We start from the raw sequence: 24,459 nt of genomic DNA on the forward strand, positions 1-24,459 counted from the left end.
AACCATCCAGGGGTCATTTACCTTTACTTTTTTACCTATTCTGGAACATGCCATGCTTAAAGTGGCCTGCGACATGTTGTTGAAAAAGAGGACAAAAGAGGGCATAATTTGCAAATATTATAATTATAATTAATTATATTTATAATTATAAATTTGCATAGCCTAATTTATATGTTGAAATGCAGATTTAGAAATACAACTGATTATACCAGAGTGCAAAACAAGACTGTGCCCAGGTGACCTGGGTGCCGGCCTGCTCAGTCTACTGTTAGGTGCTGTTAACTGTTGATGGGCAACTTCAAGTCACCTGCTCTCCCTTCTTAAGATGCATTGGGTGGTGTCCAGTGCTGGTTCTACTCAGAGTAAACCCATTGGTGTTAACGAACACCATGGTTAGGTTCATTCATTTCAATAGGTCCACTCTGAGTAGAACTTAGCTGGACACACAACCCTAATTTTTTTTAAACCACAAGTGGTTCACAAACTTTCCCCGCCATGGACCACGTGAAAATGGTGGAAGACCCCAGAGGACCACTTTACAATTTTCCTGCCTGTTGCAACAACTGTAATTCACTGTGCTAGATGCTGTGCGATTTTTGATTGAAATGTTATTGGTTCTCTTATTCCTTGTATTGCAGTATGATTTGAATTCTGTAGAATTCATATTGTAAATGTTCTTCACAGGGGGTCACCTGAATGAAGTTTGTGAACCTCTGCTTGGAAACCCCTGGAACAGACAGCTCTTCAAACAGAAAACACCTTCAAACAGAGGCCTTCATATGCACTTTGTTTTTGTTTTTTATAATTTTTATTGGGTTTTTAATAATTTTATACATATAAAACATAACCATTTCAAACATTAAAATACAAGGTTCTTTTGAACCTTCGAACTCCCTTCCCTCCCTCCATGGGTTCCATGTTTAGGTTTAAAATTGCTGCATCTTTTACCATTACCCATCTATTTTATTATCATAATTACCATAAGTAATTCCACGTTACAAGTATCATTACATCCCTGCCAAAGATTTTAACTGTTTACAGTGGCCTTTTAAATAAATTACAAATTTACTCCAGTCTTTAGAAAATACTTGATCTTCCTGGTTTCGGATCTTCCCCTTCAGTTTCGCCATCTCTGCATACTCCAACCAGTTTCATCTGCCATTCTTCTTTTGTTGGTATTTCTCCTTCCTTCCATCTCTGGGCTAGTAGCATTCTCACTGCCGTCATTGCATACATAAAAAGTCTTTTATCCTCTCTTGGTATGTCTTCACCTATTATTCCTAACGGAAAGGCTTTTGTTTTTTTTTTAACGAATGTATTTTTAAACATTTTCTTTAGTTCATTATATATCATTTCCCAGAAAGCCTTTACCAATGTACATGTCCACCACATCTGGTAAAAAGTACCCTCCTTCTCTTTACATTTCCAACACAATTTTGAAGTTGTTTTGTACATTTTTACTCAATTTTACTCAGTGTTAGATACCAATCATATGCACTTTGAAGACATGATGGGGTTCATCTTATCCCATATTGGGTTGTGTGTATAATAAATGGAAAATACTGGAGGTGAAATCTATATAGAAAGAATGAGCCCCACCTGGATTCTCCCACTACTCCAATGCAGGGGGGTCAATCTCACCACTAGTTCCTCTTGACAATTTTATTGTGAATAAAATTAGCCTGCTACATTGCTGTCATGGTCTGTTTTTTAATAGCTGGGGATCTGTTCACCTAGCAGCTCCCCTGAGTGAAACCCCTCCCGTTCATTAGGAATGGTATGATCCATGCAAATCACTCCTCCAGCTGCAGTGAGAAAGGGAGTCATTCTCCTTCTGACTGAACAGAGAGAGGAAAGCAGCAAAGAGACAAGTCAGTGGTTGACAGATTGGGTGAGAACAGATCCACCAATGGTCCTCCGAATCCCTCTGCGTAGAAGTGCCAGCTTCACTCCAGACCACCAGTCTGGGGTGGAGGCACCCACTCCTTCGCCACTGAAAGTGGAAGCCAATGTGGTGGTCCTTGGAGCAGACAGCGTGGGAAAATCAGGTGAGTTCTGTCACTGGGAGAAAGTAAACGAAAGGTGAGCCAAACGATGGAAGCCTGGAAACTTGATGCTGGAAACACCCCCTCAAAGACAGAAACCCTCTATTTTGGGGACTTCTCAACTTGATCTTCATGCAAAACTTAAATTTAACGTGTGTCTCTTTTGCCTTTCACAAAAGGTAGCTAGGGTGGAAATCAACTCAGCAATGTTTTGTGAGTTCGATATTTACAATACACAAGAAAAGTTGCATGATCCACTATGATCCAGTTGTATGAGCCAATTGCTAACCTCTCATCAGATTTGCTAAATGATATGAAGTGCAGAGGGAAGATTGCAGTATTTCACAGCTCACTCAAATGCCTTTTTAAAAATTATTTTTTGTTTCTTAACTCTTTCGCAGTATATATTTCCAGTGGACTTCTGTGCATGTTTGCTCAGAAGTAGATCCTGCTGATTTCAATGGGACTTACTCTCAAGTAGAGGTACAAATGATTGCAGCCTTACTTTAAAGAAACTCTACAGTAATCTGAAGCATAATGATTGCATCCGTACATGAAATATATTCTATAATTTGTCAATAGCTGCATCTTTTTTTGTGTGAGTTTTTGCATACTAACTTGGATGTTAGGTCATTGAGGTATTGCTAGCAAATGGCCTGTAGGCAAACAAAGTCCCCATCTTGTCATAGCTAAGCAGGCTTGAGCCTGGTTAATGCCTGGATGGGTGACTGTGTGGGAACTATATTTATGTCACCGTGGGTTCTATGGTGGAAGAAAGGTGGAGCAGAAATGTAAGAAATAAAGAAAAAATAACAGCCCAGCCATATGCTCCCCAAGTGTTATGGAACTTGGTATGAAGGAAATTCCACAAAAATTCAATTGAACTTAGAAATAAGGCTTCTATCCTGAATACAATTATTATGGAGCAAGCTCCACAGAGTGCAGTAAGCTGGTGTGCATGTAACTCTAAACCAAACCATGGTTTAGTGCAAATGCACAAGTGTGAAGATTCCCAGAGAGAAGATCGTGTGTGTTCCTTGCCCAGTTCTCCTCCTGCTGCCTTTATGTGAGCGACGCCATAATTTGGCTTACTTACAAACCATGAACTGCGAACAAATGAACAAACCTTAGCTATAAATGGTCTGTCTAGAATGAGACAAACCACAGGCTCGGGTTCAAATGGAAAGCTAAACCAAACCATGGCTTAGGCCCAGGTCGTATGGTGGCAACAATACCAGGAGAGGAGTTCCGCAGCTTGCAATTCTCCTCAAGTGTTCATGCTAAGTCATGGTTTGGCACAGCATTACATGCAAACCAGCTCAGTGGAACTAAACATGATTGGGATTGTGCTATAATTATAGATGTTTACAGGGGTAGCGACCTACAACTGTGCAAACATCTTTAATTGGAAATGGCCATTAGCACTAGTTGGAAACGGCCATTAGCACATGGTTATAAACCATGTGCAAAATTATGCTTTTGGCTCTGTAAAACCTAAGATTTTCTCCTCGGGGGGGGGGGGGGGAATAGCTGTCAGATCAGCTACAAATCCAGCAAACTTAATTTTGATAACTTTCATATTTGCAGGTTTGAGTTTGTGTCTGGGGTGGTGTGGTTTTGTTTTGTTTTTCTGAGAATAGAACAAAGGTCCCCCCCTCCAATCTCAATATCTGTCCTACATAACAGTTACAACTCCCACTCTTTTTCACAGCTTTGACAGTGCGCTTTCTCACTAGAAGGTTCATCGGGGAATATGGAGACATGGGTGAGTGTCATAATTGCATCATTGCCGGGACAGATTTGTGCCTGTTAATTTCATGTCACCCTTGGGGGGCTGGATGGTTGAAAAAAAACAAGAAAAAATCCCAATTGCAAAAATGGATGCTGTGCAAAGGGCTGGGTTGTTTCCTTCTGCCGTGAAATGTGGAGCAGGAAGGGATGGGTAGATCGGAATACCACCCAGTGAGGGGATTCTAGGAAAAACAAGTGCCAGGATATGGGATTCTCAGGCAGCTGCCAGAGTCTGTCTCTGCGCTGATGCCTGCTTCTCCAAACCTGAAACCAGCCCTGGGACCTCCGTCCTGTAGTGGATCTGCTTTGCATGCAGAAAGTGCCAGATTCAATCTCCTGACATCTCTAGGTAGGGCTTGGACACCCTAGTCCAGGGGTCAGCAACCTTTTTCAGCTGTGGGCCAGTCCACCGTCCCTCGGACCATGTGGTGGGTCAGACTATATTTTGGGGAAAAAAATAGTGAACGAATTCCTGTGCCCCACAAATAACCCAGAGATGCTTTTTAAATAAAAGGACACATTCTACTCATGTAAAAACACCAGGCAGGCTCCACAAATAACCCAGAGATGCATTTTAAATAAAGGACACATTCTACTCATGTAAAAACACACTGATTTCTGGACCGTCCGCGGGCCGGATTTAGAAGGCGATTGGGCCGGATCTGGCCCACGGGCCTTAGGTTGCCTACCCGTGCCCTAGTCTGCCAGTCAGTGTGGGCAGTACTGAGCTAGGTGGGCCAATAAGGGAACTTTCTATGACCTCATTTTAACATCACGTGGTGGCTCCAACATAGCACTACTCCTGGGCACTATGGAAAATTAAAATGGCAGCTCTAAGCTATCTGGCACTGGTTGTAGCACCATCAACAAGGCCAGATAAGCCCATGCGGGCCCACCAGGACCTGGAGGCTGCTTTCCCCGGGGCCTTCTCAGTCCTCCAGCTGGTCAAGATTCTTAGCCTGCTGCACAGCTGCCACAAGGAGGCCACTTATAACTAACACTGCATAGTAGCTGCCTCCACACAGTGTGCCATTTTGTGTGTACAATCAAACCTTGGTTGTTGAACGTAATCCGTTCTGGAAGCCCATTCAGCTTCCGAAATGTTCGACAACCGAGGCACGGCTTCCGATTGGCTGCAAGAGCTTCCTGCACTGAAGCGGAAGCCGTGTCAGATGATCGGCTTCCGAAAAATGTTAGAAAAGCGGAACACTTACTTCCGGGTTTTTGTTGTTTGGGAGCTGAAACATTCCAAAATGGAGGTGTTTGGGAACTGAGGTTTGGCTGTATAAAGTTGTCATTAAGGAGGAAGGAGAAACCTTGATTCATAGAATTGTTGAGTTAGAAGGTACCCTGAGGATTATCTCGCCCAACCGCCTGCAGTGCAGGAATATTCTGCTGTCCCATACAGGGATCGAAACTGTATAAAACTTTTCAGTTCTCGTTTCTTGCTTTACGAGGCTGCCAGTTGCTAACACCTGGAGAGGTTGGAAAGGGAGTGGCAGAGGAGCAGACACAGAGAGGAGAAGCGAGAGAACAGAGCTATCGGGAGTGGCTTTTTGGCAAACATGAACTGTATGCTTTTCCCCCACCCAGAGTCTATCTACACCCACACTTTGGCAGCGGAAGGCAGAGAGATCCTCTTCCACATCTGGGATTTCCCTTGCTCGCAGGTGAGGGGGTTATCCTACGCTATCACTGATCAGAAGGTTGGTGTTTCAAATCCCTGCAACGGGGTGAGCTCCCGTTGCTCTGTCCCAGCTCCTGCCAACCTAGCAGTTTGAAAGCATGGCAGTGCAAGTAGATAAACAGGTACCGCTGTGGCGGGAAGGTAAACAGTGTTTCCATGCGCTCTGGTTTCTGTCACAGTGTTCCATTACACTGGAAGCAGTTTAGTCTTGCTGGCCACATGACCTGGAAAGCTGTCTGTGGACAAACGCTGGCTCCCTCGACCTGAAAGCAAGATGAGTGCTGCAATCCCATAGTCACCTTTGACTGGACTTAACCATCCACACTATCACCTTCATTTGACTTCCAGTACTTATACTCCGCCTTTGAACAGCTATGACAAAAGGTTGACAAGAGATTCATGGGCAGTGCTATGATTGTGGGGGGTGGGGATTTTTTTTTTAATAAGAAAGTAAACTATTTAAAACAAATGCAAAGCGAGCAACAGTTAAGTATATAAATATTCCCAGTTGATCTCAGTTAGTTCCCAAAGGTCTGGCAGACGATCAGTACCTTTAAATTACAAGCTTCGTGCCAAATTCCTCTCTCTGTGTGTGTAAAACTCCACTTTCTAAGGCCCCATCTGCCCTCTTATATCACTTTAAACAGCCGTGGCTTTTCACGATGAATTCTGGGAACTGTTGTTTGTTAAAGGTGCTGAGAGTTGTTCCCCTTCACGGAGCTACAATTCCCAGAGTGGTTTAGCAATCAATCCCTCTTCCCAGGGAGCTCAGGGAATTATTGCTCTACAAGGGAAATAGGAGTCTCCTCTTGACGAGAGTGCAGCAAGTTTAAAAGCTGTGTGTGAGACTGGTTTGCACAGGATTAGTCTCTTGAGAAGTACCTGACTACCGTAACTATGGGAATTCCGGCCAATGGCGTTTGTTTCTTGACTTGAGCTGATATGGGATCTCAACCAAACTGAGGATGTAGATGATATGATTCTATGGTGCTCCTCTGAAAGACCGGCCTTGTTAATGTTATTTTATTGCATCTCCTGGGTTCTCATTTGTCATCTGATTAGATTACATTTTAGTCACATGAGCTTCAGTCAATAAACTGAATAAATCTGCATATGTGAAAAACAATAATTGTGATGAAGAAGATATTATTATTACTTTCATATTGGGTTGGGAGGGCTCAATATATTGCTGCAACTCCCATCATTCCTGACCATTGGCAATCCTGCTTGAGGCTGAGTCCAGCAGCATTGCAGAACTGCAGGTTCTCCAATCCAGCTTAGAAGATACATCTTTCCTTCTCTCTCCCCGCCAAGGGAATGCTTTATATTTGCAGGCCAACTGTTTAATAAGGGCATTGCTTTTATCAATAAAAAAGAGCAACCAATCAATAGACTAAACATGGGAACCCTTACATTTCCCTTCCTTTTCAGGAGTGGACAGATGAGAGCTCTTCTGAGGACAAGCGCATCCAGTGGGCCGATGGCTTTGTCTTCGTCTACAGCATCTGTGACCGAGCCAGCTTTAACAGTGTGCAGCCCAAAATCCAGTTCATCAAGGCAGCCAAGGAAGGACCAGCCCAGGAGAAAGTGCCCATTGTCATTGTGGGCAACAAGCGAGACTTGCACCACCGGCGCACGGTCTCCAGCGAGGAGGGCAGGCTCCTGGCTCTCTCCTTAGACTGTGAGTTCTACGAGGTGTCAGCAGCAGAGGCCTACCACGGGGCCCTCGTGGTCTTCAACAGCCTGGCGGAACGCATCTGCGAGGCCAAACTGGCCGTGAAAAAAGGCACTGGGATTCGCAGCATCGTGAAGAGTGTGTCTGCTGTGTTTGCCCGGAAGAGAACAGACTCCATGTGAGACATGGTGGAAGCTGGTCCGCCAGGGCAAACAGGGCACTGCCCCACCAACCTCAGCCTGCCGTCAGCCAGCTCCCGCCTGCCTGCCTTCTTATGTACGACCCATCAGTACAGGCTCGGACTGTCAGTGGCTGTGCACCACCTACTGTTGGTCTCCTTGCCTTCTGCCCTACCAGTCCCAATGGGCACCCACCCCACTAGTGAGATGGACTGAGAATATGAGAAACACCATGGCATCCAGCCTTCACTGCCTGGAGTAGGGTATCTCATTCTTCTAACCCTACTCCATAGGCAGGAGTCTGCAGGGCAATGCGACTCAATAGGCAATAAAGTGATTCATTGTGGTGTTGAAATACAAGAGGTGCCAGGCTGCCCTTAAGGGGGGATGAACGTTCCCTTCCCCCTGAACTTTCACACAGTAGGAATTGGATCAGGGGCAGCTAGTTTCTTGCCCAAGACCCTTGATTTAAGCTGGGGGGGGTCTGCATTTCAATCTCCTATATTGATGCACGAGAGCTGCTATAAAACCTTGGTTTTTGCACAGGGCCATATCTCTAGACCAACCTTTCTCAATCTTGGATTCTTAGATGTTGTTGGACTACAACTCTTGTCATTCCTAGCCAGCATGGCCAGTGTTCAGGGATGATGGGGGAGGTAGTTCAAGAGCCCCTGAGAAACCAAGATTGAGAAAAGGCTGTTTCGGACCAATGGCTGAAAGAGACAACGGTTGCATCCACACCATATTTTAAATTCACATTTAAAGTGTGCTCTCGCCCTGCAAAGAATACTGGCAACTGTAGTTTGTTAGGGGTATTGGGAATTGTAGCTTTTTGAGAGGGGGCAACAGCAGTTCCCATGATTATTTGGGAGGGGGCCATAAAGATGCTTTAAATGTGTGGATGCAACCATCCTACATCTTCATTTTACACCCCATGGCACAGATGGGAATTTCACTCGATGCATGGGATTGCAAATCTCATTGTCAGCTCTGGAATAGGAATAACACTGTACAGAGCTATCTTACACTGAGTCATCCACCTGACCCAGTACATCCTAATTTGGCTTGCTGGCAACAACTCTTACAGAGGCTTCTCCAGGTCTGCTACCCAAGAGCCTTTAACTGGAGAGGCCAGGGATTCAGGTGACTTCAGCACGGTCACCTCTGGTGGTCCTTCCTCTGCACAGGTGGCCCCCAACAGACTTATCAGCACTGCTGCAGGCCCTGGGGCAGGGGTTGGGTGTGCCCCGACATTTTAATTTCCACTTGTGCCCCTGAGCAGCATTATGGGGCATTGTGGGAAATTAAAACCCAGCTGCGGTCTCCAACAGTGGTGGGGCTGCTTGGTGATGCTGGACCTGAACAGTAGAATCTGGGACTTTATTCATGCAAAGCATTCCCATCTCTTAAGCTCAGTGGAGGCCGAATGGGGCAAGCTTATATGGTATGATCTTAGCCTCTCCCTGTACATGTTGCTGTCGAGTCCTTGCTCCTCCCGCCTTGGTAACAGCCGCTTGGAAGAAGCATACTGTCAGCTGCGTGTTCTGAGCAAAGAGGCAAGAATCTTTGCCAAGTCTTCCTCCAGCCTCCGGTTCTGTCTTGCTTGCTTTCGACTTGACTGCTTTACTGCTAAGCTGCAGCGATGTGAGTAGGTGCCTGGAACTCCATGTCCTAATCAGCCACCCCTCCCTCCCGATCCGTTGGCTGGCAGCTGGCAGCAGTACATCTTAAGTGATGTACAGCACACGCCTGTGCAAAGGGAGACATGGCTTCCTTCCAGGGCCTTGTGTGGGTGTGGTAGGTCTTAAATAGCCCGATCCCAGAGAGGAGCTGGAGCTTGTCTTCTGCTGGAAAATTGTCCCTGGGGCCCCTAAGAAGCGATGGAAAGTGCAAGGAATTGGGAGCAGTCGACTCCTCTGGCAGAGAAAGGTTGCAAGGAGATGATTTACCCTTTCACCCCAGATGCACAGGTTGGGTTGGGCAGTAGCTGTTCAGTGCAGAGGGAGAAGCACTCGATATGTGCTGTTGAAATCATTCCTTTGCATGCAAAGGAAACCAATTCCCAGATAGCAGCCTAGTGGAGAGAAGTTACAAGGTCTACCCTGGAGTTGGTTTCTTTGGAATGAGATTGCTGCATACATGGTGCTGAACTTCAGCTCCCATCAGCTCCATGGCCAGTCATCAAGAATTGGAGCTTTTGTTCAGCAATACCTGGGTGGGGGCAGGATTCTCCACTTTTGCTCTAGTGTTGCAGCCTACAACTGAAAATGAGTCTTGGATCTGAACCCTTCACACTGCCATTTCTACAATGCATAGCCACTTCCTGAATATATGTGTGTAATTTCAAGTCACTACCATGTGCTCCTCTTTCTACGGTGCGATGAGAAGGCTGAGTGTGTAAATAAGATGGATGTGGCTGTTTCTAGACTCATTTCTATGCTGGTACTTTGCTTTTGTGCACAAGGGAGTAAAATAAAGACAAATGCACCTCTTGTTCAGGCAGTTTGGGGGTCATCTTTTGTTCTCAACAGGGTGAGGGAAAGGGAGCATTCCTGGAGCCAGGTGACAAGGGGCAGGGCAGCTGTCATACTGCCCAGAAAATGGGCAGAGAACAAGATGTTTATTTGTTTACTTGGATTTCTGTTTTTGTCCACGCTAGAAGGAATACGCTGTAGGGCAGGGATGGGGAACCCTCTTGGTGTCTCTATCTGGCCCTTGAGATTCTCCCCCTCCTAAGCCCACACTTGATCACACCCTTCCTGGATGTTTTTGTACTCTGGTACATGCCTGGATGAGGGACGCGGGTGGCGCTGTGAGTTAAACCACAGAGCCTAGGACTTGCCGATCAGAAGGTCAGCGGTTCGAATCCCTGCGACGGGGTGAGCTCCCGTTGCTCGGTCCCTGCTCCTGCCAACCTAACAGTTCGAAAGCATGCCAAAGTGCAAGTAGATAAATAGGTACTGCTCCGGCGGGAAGGTAAACGGCGTTTCCATGCGCTGCTCTGGTTCGCCAGAAGTGGCTTAGTCATGCTGGCCACATGACCAGGAAAGCTGTCTGCGGACAAACGCCAGCTCCCTCGGCCAGTAAAGCGAGATGAGCGCGCAACCCCAGAGTCGGTCACGACTGGACCTAATGGTCAGGGGCCCGTTTACCTTTACCTTTACATGCCTGGATGAAAGATAAGAGAGGGTTGTGTGTAGTAATCAGCCTCCTACGTAATGGTAAGATGGTAACACTGACATTTGGTGCTCCTGACACTTTTGCCTCTGGCCCTGCCCACCACTGGCATGAGGCCCCTGGAAGGTTGCATAAGAGCTAAGGTGGCCCCAGGCTGAAAAAAGCCTCCCTGCTGTAGAATTAACTACACGGGGGAGGGGAGCAGGAGGGGCTCTTCACCAGCCTGACTGCCTCTTGGCCCCACTCTTTCCCTGCTTCAGCTTCTGAGTCTGGACTGCTCTCTACCACAGACTCACCTCCGCTCACTAAGCCCTGTTGCCCCTTCAGCTTCTGACACCAACTCCTCCCAGTCTTCTCCCTCTTCTTCCTCTGACCACTCATCGTCATTCCACCACCCATCCCCAGGCTCTGAGCCTGCTTCCCTTGGGGGTTCCCCAGCTGGTTTCTCCCACCATGCCTCTGCATCCAAGCAGTCCATCACACTGGCTCATCCATGTCGCACAAGTATACTGTAGTCCATTGGGAGGTATTGCACAACAAACTTTCCTCCCAAAGCTAATTGCAGTAAGGAAAGTGACAGGAAAATGCACTGGAGCCTATAGGATAATGTGTGCTTTGACACAATGGCATCTAACCTCTCCACAATCGAATCAGAGTGAATGTTCGATATGTAGCCAACATTTGATCTCCCTCTGAGTGTATCAGGATGAATGCTCAATGACAACTCACCTAGAAGTGCCTCCCATCTTCAACTCTGTCCCCCTCCCTTGCTGCAGAACTCCCAGAGATATGAGGTCTGCTTCTGCTACTGTGATTCCAGGCAGGAATGTTCCCTGTTTTGCCCATTTGTTTTCATCAGCACCCGTCGCTTTGCTAAGGTGGCTGTTTATATAGCTTTCTGCTTCTCCCTGGATAAACTGTTCTTTCCAGTCACTGACCACATACTAGGTGAGCCCTGGCTTAGATCAGAGCAAAGAAGACCTGCCAAGCACGTGTACACAAACACAACACACGCTTTGGTGCTGTAACAGTAAGTTTGTGCCAGATGCTGAAGACCCCCTTATTCAGAAATTAAAAATGGTTTTAGATGCAACATCACTTGTAGGTGGTTTCCAAAGCAAAGCAGCGATATGCCGAGAGATCAAAACAACCCAAATTATGTGATGCATCATTCTGTCAGCCCTTTAAAAGATGGCCCAGCGCTCAAATCAATGTGAGTCAGAAGTAGGGATGGATGAAGCTATCCATTCCTTTTTTTTTTCATTTTTCCACATCATATTCCTGTATACAATCGTACCTTGGTTGACGAACGCCTTGCGGCTTGAATGTTTTGACTACCGAATGCCGCAAACTCGGAAGTGACTGTTCCGGTTTGCGAACGTTCTTTGGAACCTGAACACCTGACACGGCTTCTGCGGCTTCCGATTGGCTGCAGGAGCTTCCTGCAGCCAATTGGAAGCTGTGCCTTGGTTTCCGAACGTTTTGGAAGTAGAACGGACTTCCGGAACAGATTCCGTTCAACTTCCGAGGTGCCACTGTGTGTGCGTGTGTGTATTCTCTTGCATCTTTTGCTAATAACCTTTTTTCTTTTCTTTATCTCACTCTTCTCTCGTCCTCTTTTTCCTTTATTTCTAGCATCTTTTTCTCTTCTTTGTTTATCTCCAATTTTACTCTATAATTGGAAATATTTTAATAACAACAGCAACAAATACCGGCCGTTTGTCTTTCTTGGGCTGGGTGTGTGTGCTCACGATGCTCTCTTAGTGTCACATTTGTCCAGCTTTACAGGGGACAGTCTTCTGTTTGAAAGAGTCTTCTATTTGAAAGGCTGACCACATACTGAACCATCGGAAGGGAGAAGAGGCAGCGCCGGATTTAGGGCAGTGTGGGTGGTTCCCCCATACAGGGCACCGAGCTGAGGGGGCACAGAATGGAAGGCAAGAGGGAGGAGGGCATGAAAATAAATATATATATTTGAGGAGGGGTGCCAAATTTTGTCCTTGCTCAAAGCAACACATTACCAAAGTCCACCTGAAGGAGCATCTCCACCCCCCATTATTCAGCACAGACACTGAGGTCCAGCTCTGAGGGCCTTCTGGTGGTTCCCTCAGTGCAAGATGTGAGGTTACAGGGAACCAGGCAGAGGGCCTTCTCAGTGGTGGCGCCCGCCCTGTGGAACACCCTCCCATTGGGTGTCAAGGAAATAAACAACTATCTGATTTTTAGAAGACATCTGAAGGCAGCCCGGTTTAGGGAAGTTTTTAATGTTTGATGTTTCATTGTGTTTTTAATACTTTGTTGGGAGGCACCCAGAGTGGCTGGGGAAACCTAGCCAGATGGGCGGGGTATAAATAATAAAATATTATTATTATTACTGGAAGAGGGGCCCCAGAAGAGCCCATCAACTCTTATCACCACATGAATGACAGTCAGGCACAGAGGTGACCTGATCACATTATTTCACTTACACAGCTGCCCATCCAGATCCACTCTTGTTCAGAGTTAGAATTACAGGAGTTGGGGGAGTGGGGTGGTAGGTGGCCTCAATAGGCAGGAATTGAACAGGTGACTTTTCTTCCCAGGCACTGATGGGAAAAAGCTTTACCAGTCGGATTTCAATTTGTCACAAAGCCACAGAAGGCAGCAGCCTCTTACTAGGGGAAAGATTGGTAGCCCCAGTGGAGACAGCTTTCTGACTTATCTCATGAAATCTGGGAGAAGCCAATAATTAGACCAAGCAGAAACCTCACATAGATGTTGGCAGTTATTATTTATTCCAGTTCGAGTGTTCCTTCCTCGCTGCTGCTGTCATCAAGTGACCTGCTGGCTCCAAAGGCTTAGATGCTAATTTCTCTGCCAGGACCATGCAAAGCACAAATCAGCCCTATTTATAGGCATGGAGACAGGAAAGTGCAACAGAGCAACTCAGAGATTCAAAGGCTGTATAACAGACTGGACAGAATGCACAAAATGATAGAACGTGTTACTTAAGAGCGTCCACTTACACATAACTAAAAGAAATGAGAATGAAAGCAGTTTCGCGTACAATTTGCACGTGCTAAAGGGCATGATACAAACAGAAATAAATACTATAATTTAAATAGGATAAGCAATACATCTCACCGTAGTTGGAAAGGCAGCCACCAAGTAACTTCCTCCTTCAAAGCTCCCCTGATCCCTTCCTATGTTTTTTTTTATCCTTATTTGAATGTGTTCCCTATTTAAAGGGCAGTTTGGTCCAAGTCTAGGGATGCGGGTGGTACTGTGGGTTAAACCACGGAGCCTAGGACTTGCCGATCAGAAGGTCAGTGGTTCGAATCCCCGCGACGGGGTGAGCTCCTGTTGCTCGGTCCCTGCTCCTGCCAACCTAGCAGTTCGAAAGCACGTCAAAGTGCAAGTAGATAAATAGGTACCGCTCTGGCAGGAAGGTAAACGGCATTTCTGTGCACTGCTCTGGTTCACCAGAAGCGGCTTAGTCATGCTGGCTACATGACCCAGAAGCTGTACGCTGGCTCCCTCGGCCGATAAAGCGAGATGAGCGCCGCAACCCCAGAGTCGGTCATGACTGGACCTAATGGTCAGGGGTCCCTTTACCTTTACCTTGGTCCAAGTCTGGTCTAAAGTACTCTTTAAATAGGGACATTTTCAAATAAAGGATAGTGCTCTGAAAAATAGGATACCGTATTTTTCGCCCCATAAGACGCACTTTTTCCCCTCCAAAAATGAAGGGGAAATCGGGGTGCGTCTTATGGGGCGAATGCCTGCAAGCCTCGCGCGCCCAGCAGGAGGTCCCACCGGGTGCACGAGGCTTGGGGCAGCAGCCTGTCGCCCGAAGCACGGGGAGCCCTCCGGAGGGCTCCCCCTGCTTCAGGCGAGTGTCTGCAAGCCTCGCGCACCCAGCAGGAGGTCCCACCGGGTGCGCGAGGCTTGGGGCGGCAGCCTGTCGCCCGAAGCACGGGGAGCCCTCTGGAGGGCTCCCCCTGCTTCGGGCGAGTGTCTGCAAGCCTCACGCACCCGGCAGGAGGTCCGACCGGGTGCGCGAGGCTTGGGGCGGCAGCCTGTCGCCCGAAGCACGGGGAGCCCTCGGGAGGGCTCCCCCTGCTTCGGGCGAGAATCTGCAAGCCTCACGCACCCGGCAGGAGGTCCCACCGGGTGCGCGAGGCTTGGGGCGTCCCGGGACTGCAGGCAGGTCTGCGGCGCCATCCCGAGCAGGGCGCCAAGTCCCGCCCCGCTCGGGATGGCGGCACAGAGCTGCCTGCCCTCCCGGGACTGCAGGCAGGTCTGCGCCGCCACCCCGAGCGGGGCGCTAAGTCCCGCCCCGCTCGGGATGGCGGCACAGAGCTGCCTGCCCTCCCGGGACTGCAGGCAGGTCTGCGCCGCCATCCCGAGCGGGGCGCTAAGTCCTGCCCCGCTCGGGATGGCGGCGCAGAGCTGCCTGCCCTCCCGGGACTGGTGCACTTCTCCCCATCGCCAGCCCCACAAGCTTGGGGGACAGCGGGGAGGCAGAGCGTGCCTTCCCACTGTTCCCCGACCTGGTTCTTCCAGCCCCGCACCTGGGGGGGGGGGGAAATAATTTTTTTTTCTTTATTTCCCCCCAAAAAAACTAGGTGCGTCTTATGGGCCGGAGCGTCTTATGGGGCGCAAAATACGGTACATAGCTAGCATACTAACCTGTTTATATTCTTTCCTGGACTTTTGGGGAATGTACCACATAGTTCCCTGAGTCCAACCAAGAAATAATTTACCTGTACTAGACCATTTGCCTGGAAGTCTTGCATAGATTGAGACTGGCAATTCTATGGCTTTCCTGGCAGCTTGATGTGCTGCAAATTTCTGTTTGCCTGGGGGCTAATAGAAAGAGGGCAATTAATAGTTTCTTAAAAAAATGACAATCTTACTGGCTTTTAGATTTGTTCTCCCCCCCCCCCCCGCTTCTTCTCCTACTCCAAAGGGTTGCCAGAGTACAGCCCAGAGACATGCACTTTATTTACCTTGACATTCCCAAAGGCAGAGGCCACAGCATCTCCCACACATCAACCCTGTATCCTGCCTGTTGTGTGGCATCTCTGCATTTCTGCTCATTACAGCAAGTGTGTGCATGTAGGGGAGTGGCAGGATAACAGTTAAAGAGAAATTCCAGCTGGCAAGGATTCATAAAGCTGGAGAAGGACTTGTTGGCTTGGTGCAGAAAGTCTACAGCAGGAACCTGTGGCCTCCCAGATGTTGCTTAAGTACAGTTCTCTTTTATAAATATTTTTATTAAATTTTACATAACAAATTTCAGTTTAAACACATCATTCACCATCACATTTAGGATTCTCAGAATCCCTTGACTTCCCACTGCCCTTCCTTGGTTTCCATTGTCAATCCTCTTTTCCTTCAGCTTATCCCATTTTCTCTATCTTGTTATAAATATTGTTAACCATTTTTCCATTGTATTTTGTACCTTACAAGTATTATTCTAATCCTGCCAAAGTTTTTAGTTGTTTACAGTGTTCTCTTAAATACATTATAATGTCTTCCCATTCTTTCTTGAATTTCTTCTCTTCTTGGTCTATGATTTTCCCAGTCAATTCTGCCATTTCACCATAGTCCATCATCTCCATCAGCCACTCCTCTCTGGCAGTGTCGTAGCAAGGTCAGGTGGTACCCAGTGAGGAAAATTTCTTGTCCCGTCCCCCCACTGAAATTATTAAAAGAAGGAAAAATAAGATACTTACAGTTGCAAGTGTTATTTTCTGGTTTATTTACTTAACATTGTGAGCATAAACACTTAAAACCATTTTTTTGTGATGGGAATTTCTTATGAATGAATTTTTTTACTTAATTTCGCTATTTTGCAGCTTTGACTTGACGTACAAATACAAACAAATAGCATGTATTACAGTGGTACCTCAGGTTAAGTACTTAATTCATTCCGGAGGTCCGTTCTTAACCTGAAACTGTCCTTAAACTGAAGCACCACTTTAGCTAATGGGGCCTCCTGTTGCAAACAAAGTTCTTAACCTGAAGCACTATTTCTGGGTTAGCGGAGTCTGTAACCTGAAGCGTATGTAACCCGAGGTACCACTGTAAACAAATAAACATCTTGTTCGCTGCCCATTTTCTGTTGTTTTTTTTTAAAAGATATTTATTGGAAGTTTTTAAACAGAAAAAAGAAAAACACCAAACATGTACAATACCATCACCACAGTATAACAAACAAAGAAAGACAAAAGGCAACGAAAGATTATGCATAAAATAGAAAAGAATACATCAAAAACAACTGCTCATATATCAGATTTCCATAACTTTTGGACTTCCTCACATCTCCCTTTCCTGCGTTCTTAATAAAAAAATTATAAACAGCAATTTATTACCTTATTTCAATTCTTATTTTGTAGTTCCTAAATATTATGTCCCAAACTTTAAATATTTTTCCAAATGCTAAACTGCATAATTTAGACATAATATTACTTCGAATTTCCTCAGTTTCTTAACCACCATTTATTCTCATATATCTTTCAACTGAATTGCTGAATGCCGTGTTGTTTTCCATCGTGCATTTTCTTAACATTCATACAATTTATAATATTTTTGTAAATAGTCTTTAAACTTTTTTCAGTCCTCTTCCACCGTCTCTTCTCCCAGGTCTCGAATTCTGCCAGTCATTTCGGCCAGCTCCATATATTCTATCAGTTGCGTCTGCCATTCTTCCAGCGTGGGCAAATCTTGGGTCTTCCAATGTTTTGCAATGAGTATTCTTGCTGCTGTTGTTGCATACATAAAAAAGGTTCGATCTTTCTTTAACACTTTCTGGCCGACAATGCCCAAAAGGAAGGCCTCTGGTTTCTTAGGGAAGGTATACTTAAATACCTTTTTTAACTCATTATAGATCATTTCCCAAAAGGCCTTAACTCTCGGGCATGTCCACCAAAGTTGAAAGAATGTTCCTTCAGTCTCCTTACATTTCCAACATTTGTTATCATGCAAGTGATATATTTTTGCCAGCTTGACTGGGGTCATGTACCACCTGCATATCATTTTCATAATATTTTCTTTCAAGGCATTACATGCCGTGAACCTCACACCGGTGATCCATAACCTTTCCCAGTCAGCAAACATGATGTTGTACCCAATGTCCTGTGCCCATTTTATCATAGCTGATTTAACTGTTTCATCCTGAGTATTCCATTTTAACAGCAAGTTATACATTTTTGAAAGTACCTTTGACTTGGGTTCCAACAGTTCTGTTTCTAGTTTCGATTTTTCCACCTGGAAACCTATTTTTTTATCCAAATTAAAGATCTCCCTAATCTGAGCGTAATGTAACCAATCTTGCACTTTATCCTTTAATTTCTCAAAACTCTGCAACCTCCAAGTGTCTCCAACTTTTTCTAGTATTTCCCAATATTTCGGCCATTTGGCCTCCATATTGAGTCTTTTCCGGGCCTTAGCCTCCATTGGTCACAGCCACCTTGGGGTCTTGTTTTCTAGTAAGTCTTTGTATTTTATCCAGACATTAAATATTGCTTTCCTGACAATATGGTTCTTGAAAGTCTTATGAATTTTTACCTTGTCGTACCACAAATAAGCATGCCATCCAAAAGCATTGTTAAACCCTTCCAGATCCAGGACATCAGTGTTCTCAAGAAGAAACCAATCTTTCAACCAGCAGAAAGCTGCAGATTCATAGTACAACCCCAAGTCTGGCAGGGCAAACCGCCCTCTTTCCTTAGCATCGGTTAATATTTTAAATTTTATTCTGGGCTTTTTGCCCTGCCAGACAAATTTAGAGATGTCTCTCTGCCACTTTCTAAAACATTCCACCTTGTCCACAATCTGTAGGGTCTGAAACAAAAACAGCATTTTTGGCAATACATTCATCTTTATAGCAGCAATTCGGCCCAACAAGGAAAGTTTCAGTCTTGACCAACTTTCTAAATCCTGTTTAATTTCTGACCAACACTTTTCATAGTTGTCCTTAAATAGATTCAGATTTTTGGCAGTCATGTTCACCCCTAGGTATTTCACCTTCTTAACCACATTTAAATCTGTCTCTTTCTGAAACCTTTCTGATTCCAAAGATGTCAATTTTTTTTCCAAAACCTTGGTTTTTTGCTTGTTTAGTTTAAATCCCGCCACCCGACCAAACTCATAAATCAGTTCTAAAACCCTTTTCGTACTAGATTCTGGCTCCTGCAATGTCAAAACTAGGTCATCTGCATAAGCTTTAAGTTTGTACTGTTTGGCTCCGACCTGAATTCCTTCCACCAACCGGTTCCCTCTAATCATATTCAGGAGCACCTCCAGGACCGAAATAAATAGCAAAGGGGAAATAGGACAACCTTGTCGTGTTCCTTTCTCAATCTTAAACTCTTCTGTCACCACATTGTTAACTATCAATTTAGCTTTTTGTTCTGAATAAATTGCATCTATGCCATTTTCAAACCCCCGTCCCACTCCCATCCCTTCAAGATTTTTCTTCATGAACTTCCAAGAAATGTTGTCAAAGGCCTTCTCCGCGTCTATAAAAATCAACACTGCTTTCGTATTAATATTCATTTACAAAAGTTCCAAAATGTCAATAATGTTCCTAGTGTTGTCAGACAAATGTCTACCTGGGAGAAAACCTGCCTGGTCTTTATGAATTACTTCATTTAGCACTTTTTTGAGTCTACTTGCCAAAATGTCAGCAAAAAATTTGTAATCCACATTCAGGAGAGAGATGGGACGGTAGTTCTTAAGTTGTGTCTTTTCAGATTCCGATTTAGGTATCAATGTGATGAAAGCTTCTTTCCACGACTCCGGTGCCCTTTTCCCCTCCATAATCTCATTACAAACCTCCATTAATGGATGTATCAAATAGTCTTTCAATATCTTATAGTACTTGGAGGTAAGCCCATCTGGCCCTGGAGACTTGCCCAATTGCATATTCTGAATGGCACCTTCAATCTCTTGTTGTGTTATTTTATAATTCAGGATTGTCCTATTTTCTTGAGACAATTTTGGTAGTCCATTCCTTCTCAAAAATTGGTCTATCTCAATCTCATCTTGTGGCCCTTGAGTATAAAGTTGTTTAAAGTATCTCTGGAAGCACTTTCTAATCTCCACAGGATTCTGGATGTTTTTTCCTTCAATCTCTAGGTTAGTGACCGTGTTCAGTTTTTGTCTCTTTTTCAACTGCCATGCTAGCAGTTTTCCACATTTATTTGCCGATTCAAATGATCTTTGTTTCATTAACTTGATTTTCCATTCCACTTCCTGATTTATTAATTTGGAGTATTGTGCTTGATAAAGTTTAATTTCTCTCAGAATCTCCTGTGACTTCGGTTTCGATCTTAGCTTTTTCTCACATTCCTTAATTTTCTCCAAGATCTTGTCCTTTTTCTCATTCTGTGCTCTTTTCTTTAGAGTATTCTGTTGTATCAGAAACCCCCTCATAACAGCTTTGCTTGCGTCCCAGATTACTTTTTTTCCCACTGTAGTGTTCAAGTTTATTTCAAAATAGTCCTTCAAAGTTTTTTGGGCCTTTTTGATAATCTCCTGATCTCTAAGCAGGTTGTCATTCATCTCCATCTAAGGGAGCCGGTTGTAGTTAGTCTCATGTCCATCTTTACTGCGTTGTGGTCGGAGCAAGTCTTTGGGCAGATTTCCACTTTTCTAGTCTTAGGTGCCAGGCCTCTAGTTATCCATATTTGGTTGATTCTTGTCCATGTCAGTTGGGCTTCAGAAAAGAATGTTCCTTCTCTTCCTAGGGGGTTCTTTGTCCTCCAGATATCAATCAAGTCCATATTGTCAGTCAGTTCAAAAAAAGTTTTAGGTAGTCTGCCATCTTTTGAGACATTTTGGCTTTGTGAATTATCCATGTTTGTAGATACCACTCCATTCATGTCCCCCATCATAATGATGTTGCTATAGTCCAGATAGTCCATTTTGAGTATCTGATAGTCCATTAATGATGTTGCTATAGTCCAGATATAGTCCATTTTCTGGGCTGTATGACAGCTGCCCTTCCCCTTGTCACCTGGCTCCAGGAATGTTCCCTTTCCCTCACCCTGTTGAGAACAACAAGCTGTAGGGCAGCTGAGGCGGTGGGCAGACGCAAGCCCCGCGCTGCTCGAAAAAGTAGCGTGGAGCTTGCAGGCAGTCTGCCCGCTTCCCCCTCAGGAGAGATGCGTGGCTCAGGCACACTGCAGGCCCCGTGGTGTGACTCTCAGTACCCTCCCCCCCCCGCCTCACCTAGCTATGCCTCTGCCTTCATGCTCACCTGTGTGGATCTCCAAACTCTTTCCCCTCAGTTCCCTGAGCCCTCCCCCCATTGCTCTTGCTCCCTACCTGTTATGTACTGAGTTGAATAGGATCCAAACTGCAGCAGTCTGATTGGTCCTAGAACAATAGGATCCAAAATGCAGCAGTCTGATTGGTCCTAGAACAATGCAGCAGTATGATTGGTTGGCAGGAACCACCCAATCCTGCTCCAGATAGAAGTGAATCCACAACCTGATTGGCTTACAGTAGAATTCCGGAATTAGCCAATCATGTGCAGCCCATTGTGTAAATAATGTATATAAAGCAGATACTGTGAGGGGACATTCATTCATTCCTCCTCACCACTATGAGCTGAATAAAGAGCATGAAATCACTTTGCGACTCTGAGTATATTTCACTACCATAGGAGCCAGTGGCTGGACTGTGGCTGGACGTATGCTGATGGTGGCGAGAGGAATGCAGCCTGCTTATGGAGAAGGGAAGAAATGGGGCTGGATGGTGGGTTTATGGCTTTCTGCAACGAGCTTCCAAAGGCGGCTTCCACCATGCAGTCATAAAACCCAGAGCAACCCAGACCCAGCAAAAAGTATTAACTCACTCGAAGATGATGGATTTTTCAGAGCTAGCCAACCTAACCGGTAGAGTCCGTGACCAGAAGGAGGAGTAGTATCAGGAAGAATGGACAAAATTTAATGATTATTTAGTTAAATTTGTTAAGTTAAACTAATTGGAAATGCTTGCAGGTATCAGATTGGCTTAGGAATTTAAACAAGTTAAGTGATGTTTAATATGTTTAATTTTGAAATGAAAAGATATAAGGATGTTAAATGATTAAGTTAACTTTATAAGAACTCTGATGTGGAAAACCGTTAAAAGGATATGCATTGAAATTCAACCAAGGGGAAGCGAGGAAGTCATTTAACAATGTTAATAAGTGCAATTTTAATAAGGTTATGATTTATGTTTGTTTATTTGTTTGTCTGTTTGTTTATAATTTTGTGAAAATCAATTAAAAAATGGGGGGGGGGAGTATTAACTCACTCCCACACCGCCCTCGACAATACCAGAAAAGCAGCCCTCGTGGAGACCTGTCCCAAGCAGCCTCAGCCCATTTCAACCTGACCAAGCCTTTGAAACCTTCCAGGCAGCTGAAACCTGGCAAGAATATCCCCGCTGCCCCTCTTGACCTCCAGGGGGAGCCTCGCTCTCTTCCCAGCTGGCTGCACCGGGACTCTCCGGGTTCTGTGGAGATTTACTGTGCCAAAGAGAGCAGGTGAGGAAGATGGAGAGGAGAGGGCTGTCGAAGGCTGCTAGCCATAAAGGCTGTGCTCTGCCTGTAAAGTTGGAAGCAACAATGCTTCTGGAAATCACTCGAGGGGAGAGTGCTCCTGCTGTGGCGTAGGAAGGGGTGTGCGGTGGGTGCGGGAGTTATTTTTTGTCACCCCCCTCAGTGATGACACCCAGGGCTGCCCACACCTCTCTTCCTATGCCACTGCTCCAGAGCGTAGGACCTGACCCAAGTTACAAGAAAGGATGTTCTGACTAAACACCAGGAAGAACTTTCTGACTGAAAGAGCTGCTTGACAGTGGAACAGAATAAGAGAACAAGAAGAACACGTGTTTAGAGAAGATTGGAAAATGTTTATTGAATACATGGGAAATAACTGTGTACAGCTGAAAACGCTGGCAGCATGAAAATAAATTCAACAGTGTAAATAAGTTATGATGGATGTAATAATGGAACGCTGAATGGTATAGTTTCTGTAAAATATGCAGGGATTGTAAAATGAACCATAGAACGAGAAGAAGGGAAGTCATGGATATTTTAAGGATGTAAAAATGAGTACCTTAAATTGTAAAACAGAAAACTCTCTCTCTCTCTCTCTCTCTCTCTCTCTCTCTCTCTCTCTCTTTCTCTTTCTCTTTCTCTTTCTCTTTCTCTCTTTCCTTTTAGCCGCTCTGATAGGGTAGTGAAATGCTTAAAAGGGAATAATGTGTAGCAAATTACTGTATTTTTCGCTCTATAACACGCACCAGACCATAACACGCACGTAGTTTTTAGAGGAGGAAAACAAGAAAAAAATATTCTAAACGAAATAGTGGATATATGATTTTTGTGGTTCATGCTGTGGCCACACACATGTGATCTGACAGTGAGTTTGGAGTAGCCCAATGCAAAAATCCTGAGGATCCATGTGGATCCATGCTTTGTAACCACAGAGGAGGGAAGGAAGGGGAACCATGGATCCTCTGCTCACGACTGCAACAGATCCCCCCGCCACCCGCAGGCATTCGCTCCATAACACGCACAGACATTTCCCCTTACTTTCTAGGAGGAAAAAAGTGAGTGTTATGGTGCAAAAAATATGGTATTTTATTTATGGAAAGTAGATAAAAGCTTCCAAATATAAAATAACTGTTCATATTATACATTTCTGACACTAACAATTCATAGACACTAAAACACACACAGACACATGTGAGCTTGATGGTGGGGTTTTAGATGCTTGAAGGAGGCGTGTTTGCTGGCCAGGAATAGCTCAGTTTCGTAGAGAATGAGGCTCTTAATCTCAGGGTTGTAGCTTCGAGCCCCACATTGGGAAAATATCCCTGCATTGTAAGGGATTGGACTAAATGACCTTTGTGGTCCCTTCCAAGCCTACAATTCTATAGTTCTATGTTTCTGTCAGCTAGGAGGAAATCACTGATTTGCCATTCGTTTAAAGCCCCAACTGGGAATGTAAGTAGCCCAACCGAGTAAGGAAGGTTGTCTGTAGCTATGGTTCTTAAGGTCAAACAAGGCATTATGTTAAGCATGTCAATGCGTTTGGCAGGGCTGAGGAATGTGTGGCCCTCCAATGTTCATCATTCATGACCACTGACTGTGCTAGCTGGGGCTGATGGAACTTGGTGTACAACAAAACTCAAGAGGGTAAGAATGGGGAGAAATTAAATTCAGTTCGCATTTAAAGGTTTACATGCCTTATTCACACTTTCCTAAACAACACGTGAGCCAAAACTAAGCCGTCCCTTGAGATTTGCACATCTGCAAACTTTGCTGTGTCGTTCTCCAGCCAATTAGAGTGTTCAAAAATGCATGTGCTTGGGTAAAGCGTGTCTGGAAAAGCTATGTTAGTGAAATTAGCTTACAAAAATGCATTATATTTGGGGAAATTCCTTGGCAGAAATGTGCATATTAGGCAAACATCATGCATTTGTTAAGAGAAATTGGCCCTGAAATGCCGATTAATTTTCACAAGGTTTTTTTTAAAAAAAGAAAAATTGAAAACTAATACGGAACTAAAAAAAACCCTGAGAGAAACGAAATTGACAGAGTCACCCATCCCTACCAGAGGGTCACAGATTCCCCATTCCTGATTTAACGTGTCTGGAGGTTTGTTTTGTTTGTTTGTTTTAAATACAAGATTAGGACTATGACACAGTGTGGAGTGATAACACATAACTCCTCAGGTTGTGGCCCTGATAAAAACTGTCAAAGCTATTTCTCTTCATCACTGGCTGAGGAATAGAAGGTTTGGAGGAGAATATTTTTTCTCTGGTGTGGGGAAATGGGTTACTAGCCTCACGTACTGTGGTCCTTATCCCGGTCACACACTGCTAGGGGTTGAGTCAGTTCCTCACCCCACAATGTTC

At 45.0% G+C, this 24,459-nt stretch overlaps 1 protein-coding gene across 1 annotated transcript; it reads left to right on the forward strand.

The window, feature by feature from the left end:
• Window positions 1-1,810: 1,810 nt before the first annotated feature.
• LOC310693401 (ras-related and estrogen-regulated growth inhibitor-like protein) lies at window positions 1,811-9,879 on the forward strand. The gene is made up of 4 exons (XM_083475377.1): window positions 1,811-2,048; window positions 3,757-3,810; window positions 5,430-5,506; window positions 6,955-9,879. Exons 1-4 carry the CDS (start codon window positions 1,910-1,912, stop codon window positions 7,378-7,380), a joined length of 696 nt encoding a protein of 231 aa, XP_083331503.1. The 5' UTR covers window positions 1,811-1,909; the 3' UTR covers window positions 7,381-9,879.
• The last annotated feature ends 14,580 nt before the right edge of the window (window positions 9,880-24,459 follow it).

The sequence above is a fragment of the Podarcis liolepis genome, assembly GCF_965112155.1.
Source record: "Podarcis liolepis genome assembly, chromosome: 14".
Classification (NCBI taxonomy): Eukaryota; Metazoa; Chordata; class Lepidosauria; order Squamata; family Lacertidae; genus Podarcis; species Podarcis liolepis.